Source organism: Strongylocentrotus purpuratus, unplaced genomic scaffold (assembly GCF_000002235.5).
Source record: "Strongylocentrotus purpuratus isolate Spur 01 unplaced genomic scaffold, Spur_5.0 spur5_scaffold_10, whole genome shotgun sequence".
Taxonomy (NCBI): domain Eukaryota; kingdom Metazoa; phylum Echinodermata; class Echinoidea; order Camarodonta; family Strongylocentrotidae; genus Strongylocentrotus; species Strongylocentrotus purpuratus.
In genome coordinates this window covers 14,647,887-14,651,848 of record NW_022145595.1, presented here as the reverse complement: position 1 = coordinate 14,651,848, position 3,962 = coordinate 14,647,887, and the positions used below count along the sequence as shown (strand labels likewise).

General features: G+C 39.8%; 1 protein-coding gene across 1 annotated transcript; it reads left to right on the top strand.

Moving 5' to 3' along the window:
- Positions 1-672: 672 nt before the first annotated feature.
- LOC105442703 (slit homolog 2 protein-like) lies at positions 673-3,526 on the top strand. The gene has a single exon (XM_011675070.2). The coding sequence runs from the start codon at positions 776-778 to the stop codon at positions 3,524-3,526; it is 2,751 nt and encodes a 916-aa protein (XP_011673372.2). The 5' UTR covers positions 673-775.
- The last annotated feature ends 436 nt before the right edge of the window (positions 3,527-3,962 follow it).

Here is a 3,962-nt window from a genome sequence, read left to right as displayed (position 1 = left end):
ATCGTCAACACATAAGAGATAAATAATATCAAATAAATAACAAAGAGAATAATGCGGTTGTTATATGAATATGCATGCATAATGCATTAATGATTTAAATGATTTTGCCGAGATAACAAAAACACATTACATGTACAATGAAGTACAAGTGGAGACAGAAATTGACATGACATGATCTCAACTTTATTTTCATCAGGTCATGGAAAGTGCTTGTAAGATTCAGTTTATATGCCTTTTGTATATTCCAACTGGCGTTATGAAATGATCTATTTTCTACTATATCTGTATAATGTTAGTACATCACCTTATTGATACTTTTGAGAAAGCCATACAAAGAAAAGGAGAAGATTAAAAGAAAAGCCCATGACTTGACCTGATTCATGGTCATAAATGTCCTATAACTCTTTCTCTTTACATTGCACAACAAATTAATGACTAGCTGATTCTAATTAATCACTTATATTCAAGTGCGAGATACAAGTTATTTACTGAGCTGAATGAGCCATAGATACATCCGTTAAAGCCGGCAATGGTATTTATTCGTAATAAAAACCCATATTTGCCTCATGAATAAAAAAAGCTAGAATTTTGATAAACGTATACATCATTTTACTTGCTGACTCATTAGTTTCGATATGACGTACGTGCCTGAGAGGATGTTGCCAAAACTAACGCCTATCGTACCCTCCATTCCAGAAACCAAGCAAGGGAAATCAGTGATAGCGCTTATTTGATTTTAACAAACATCTCAGTGTTCTTGTGGAGGACGATCAAAATGGCTCATCTCTTGATGGATTCCTTGACGCGAACACTTTTGATCTTGATAGTAATATTTTTGGGAGGTATCGTGCAGAAGGTTAGAGTGGACATACCCCTCCGTTCACCACAGATAAACTATACATGCCCAGTCACGCCTCTTCACGTCGCTTTGTGCGCTCATCTCAATCTTACTTCAGTTCCCGAAGACCTTCCGCATGACCTGCTGGTCTTATCTATCCGTCAAAACCAGTTAACAGAACTTGGAAATAGATCTTTCATGAATTACAACCAACTAGAAGAATTGAATGCTCACCATAACATCATTGCCTTCATTGAAAGTGGAACATTCGAAACTCTACCACAATTGCAGGTCGTGAAACTGGATCATAACCTGATCACTTTTTTACCCATTTATTATCTTCAGAAGAATGCTCTGTTATGTATAATAACTCTATCACACAACAAGATCAGTAGCATCTCTAGCACTTTTGTGAGTACCCAGAAGGGTGGAAACTTTTATGGATGGCGGAATATGTCGGTTGTAGATCTATCCTTCAATAAAGTTACAACCATAACTGAGGATGACTTTTTACCTTGGAGAAATTGCTCTGTCGATAAGCTCAATGTAAATAATAATAATGTGACGTTTCTCCAACCTAAGGCATTTGTACATTTTTCCAAATTAGGTATTCTGAACATGAACAATATCAGCTTAGCTACTTTCGACGTCGAATATTTCATGGACCATGTTAAAATCGACAGACTTCTGATTGCCTCTTCAGGCATAAAGTACATTCGTCCAGTGAACATGTCGTCGATGCAAAAAGAAAATGTGCCACTGATTAAAGAACTTTATTTAAATTTGAACATCTTAAATGACATTCCAAGGTATGCTCTGGGTGGTTTTGAAAAACTGCAAGTCCTGAACCTTCAAGAGAATCATATATCTAGCATCAATAAAGAATCATTTTGTGGCTTACATACACTGGTAGACCTTAATTTGTCTCGGAATAGAATAAAGTCACTTCCCCGCGCCTCGTTCGCTTGCGCCTCAAAACTCCAGAAAGTCGATTTGTCACGTAATAACCTCGCGACTTTGGATCCTCAATGGTTTGACGGATCCTGGTTTCTCCGTAGCCTGATCATATATCAAAGCGGCATCGGTCGCATCGCGTTGGGACCATGGAAGGCAATAAATCTTCAGACTCTTGTTATCAATAAAAACAATCTCGGCTTCCTTAATCATTACACCTTCACTGGCTTGGTAAATTTGAAAACACTTGATGTTTCCGGCAATGTAAATTCTTTTGGGATGTCAGAGGACGCCCTCACCTCAGTCGGTTCCTTAGAATTACTCGTCATGTCGGATGTGGGGAAATTTACCATGGAAGGTTCGTTTAGAAATATGCAACATCTAATTAATCTGGATATGTCATATAGCAAGTTGAAAATTTCATCGATTGACCAGTTTGCGAAAGCATCAGCGCTGAGGGTTCTCAATATGTCGGGATCATATCTCAAAGCTCAGGATTTAGTTGATATTCATACAGGGACATCGTTGTTCTCAGGGTTGGTCTCCTTGCAGACCCTTAAGCTACGGCACAACCCTTTAGATACCCTGCACGCTCTTCCTAGCATGTTCACCCCGCTTGCAAGTCTTGTTGAGCTAGACTTAACAAGTTGTCATATACGACAGGTTGCCTCAGGAACATTTGCAAACTTAACAACCCTGCTTCAGCTTCGTCTGTCTGAAAATCAAATAACCAACATTTCCAAGGACGCTTTTCAAGGTTTGCACAGTTTACGGGTGTTGCAGCTGCAGTACAATTCAATTGCATTCATCCAGCAAGGGATGTTTATGGGCACGAATAAACTTGAACAGTTGTATTTACAAAACAATCACATTTCGACCGTAGCCTCCAACACTTTAATGCCGTCAAGTTTGATTAGATTCAATATCGCATACAATCCTTTAACATGCGATTGCCATCTCGCTTGGTTCAGACAATGGTTGAACGAGGTTGAAGGAAAAATAGATCTTGCTCCAGAAAATCGAATCCGTTGTTCTAGCAGTTCTTTAAAGGCGTTGGTCAGTCAACAAATTTGGTCGTTCCATCCGAATGAATATTGTAGGACCAATATCATGATTATAGTATCTGCATGTTTTGCGCCGATTTTAGTGTTAACCATCGGTATACTCGTGTATCTGAACCGATGGTGGATAAACTATAAGTTGTTTCTCCTCAAGTTAGCCATCGTTGGTTACCACGAGATCACTGAAGATCAAACTCCGGAGGACTATGAATTCCAACTCAACCTCATGTTCCATGACGACGATGAATGGTGGGTAAATGACTGCATGAAACCTTTTCTGGAGCAGAGGATGCCTCATCTGGGGCGCATCATATTTGGCGATGCCGATCTTCATCCAGGATCGTTCTACTTGAACGCCATTTACGACGTCATCGAAAACAGCCACAAGACAATATTGTTGCTTAGCAACCAGTCTGTAGATGATACCTGGTACATGACCAAACTCCGTATGGCAGTGGAGCACATGAATGACACCAAGTTGGAGAAGGTCATCCTGATTTTCCTTGAAGACATCGACGATGACCATCTAACATACCTTGTTAGGCTCTTGCTGAGTCGGAACAAGCCGTATCTGGTGTGGACAGAGGATGAAGAAGGTCAAGAGGTCTTCTGGGCAAAGGTCCAGAAGAGCATGAGATCGAACCGGCAAATGAACAATGTCATACCCATTTAAGAAGAAGTTTGAGTTCTGGTCCTCAGGTTACAGTGTGAGGTAAACTGGGAGCAATTAGCATGATAAGAAAAGTTTGATCATATTCGAGGTAGCACACAGAATCGGTGTAAACTGTGAGGTTTTGAAATCATAAAAATGAAAAGAAATTCGGACTGTTGTGGTGGAAGTCTCTAGCAATGACTACCGTAGTACACAAAAGTGAGTGTATGGAACTACACAAATATGTGGCATGGCAGGTTAATTTGTCCAAACACTTCAGCTAATTATTGTGATATTTTTATTGTGAGGGCATATGACGAGCAACCCTTGTCGGGGGGACAATTCGGCGGTGATATTCTTCCAAAATGACTTTTAAACAACGAGAGAGCTTGCAATTATGTTATCATCCTTGCCAAAAATCAACCTTTCTTGCATTGCACATACGTGGCGTGACCAT

Bases quoted from the DNA above. Each gene is read 5' to 3' on its own strand.
- LOC105442703 (XM_011675070.2), top strand. From the start codon at position 776: ATGGCTCATCTCTTGATGGATTCCTTGACGCGAACACTTTTGATCTTG.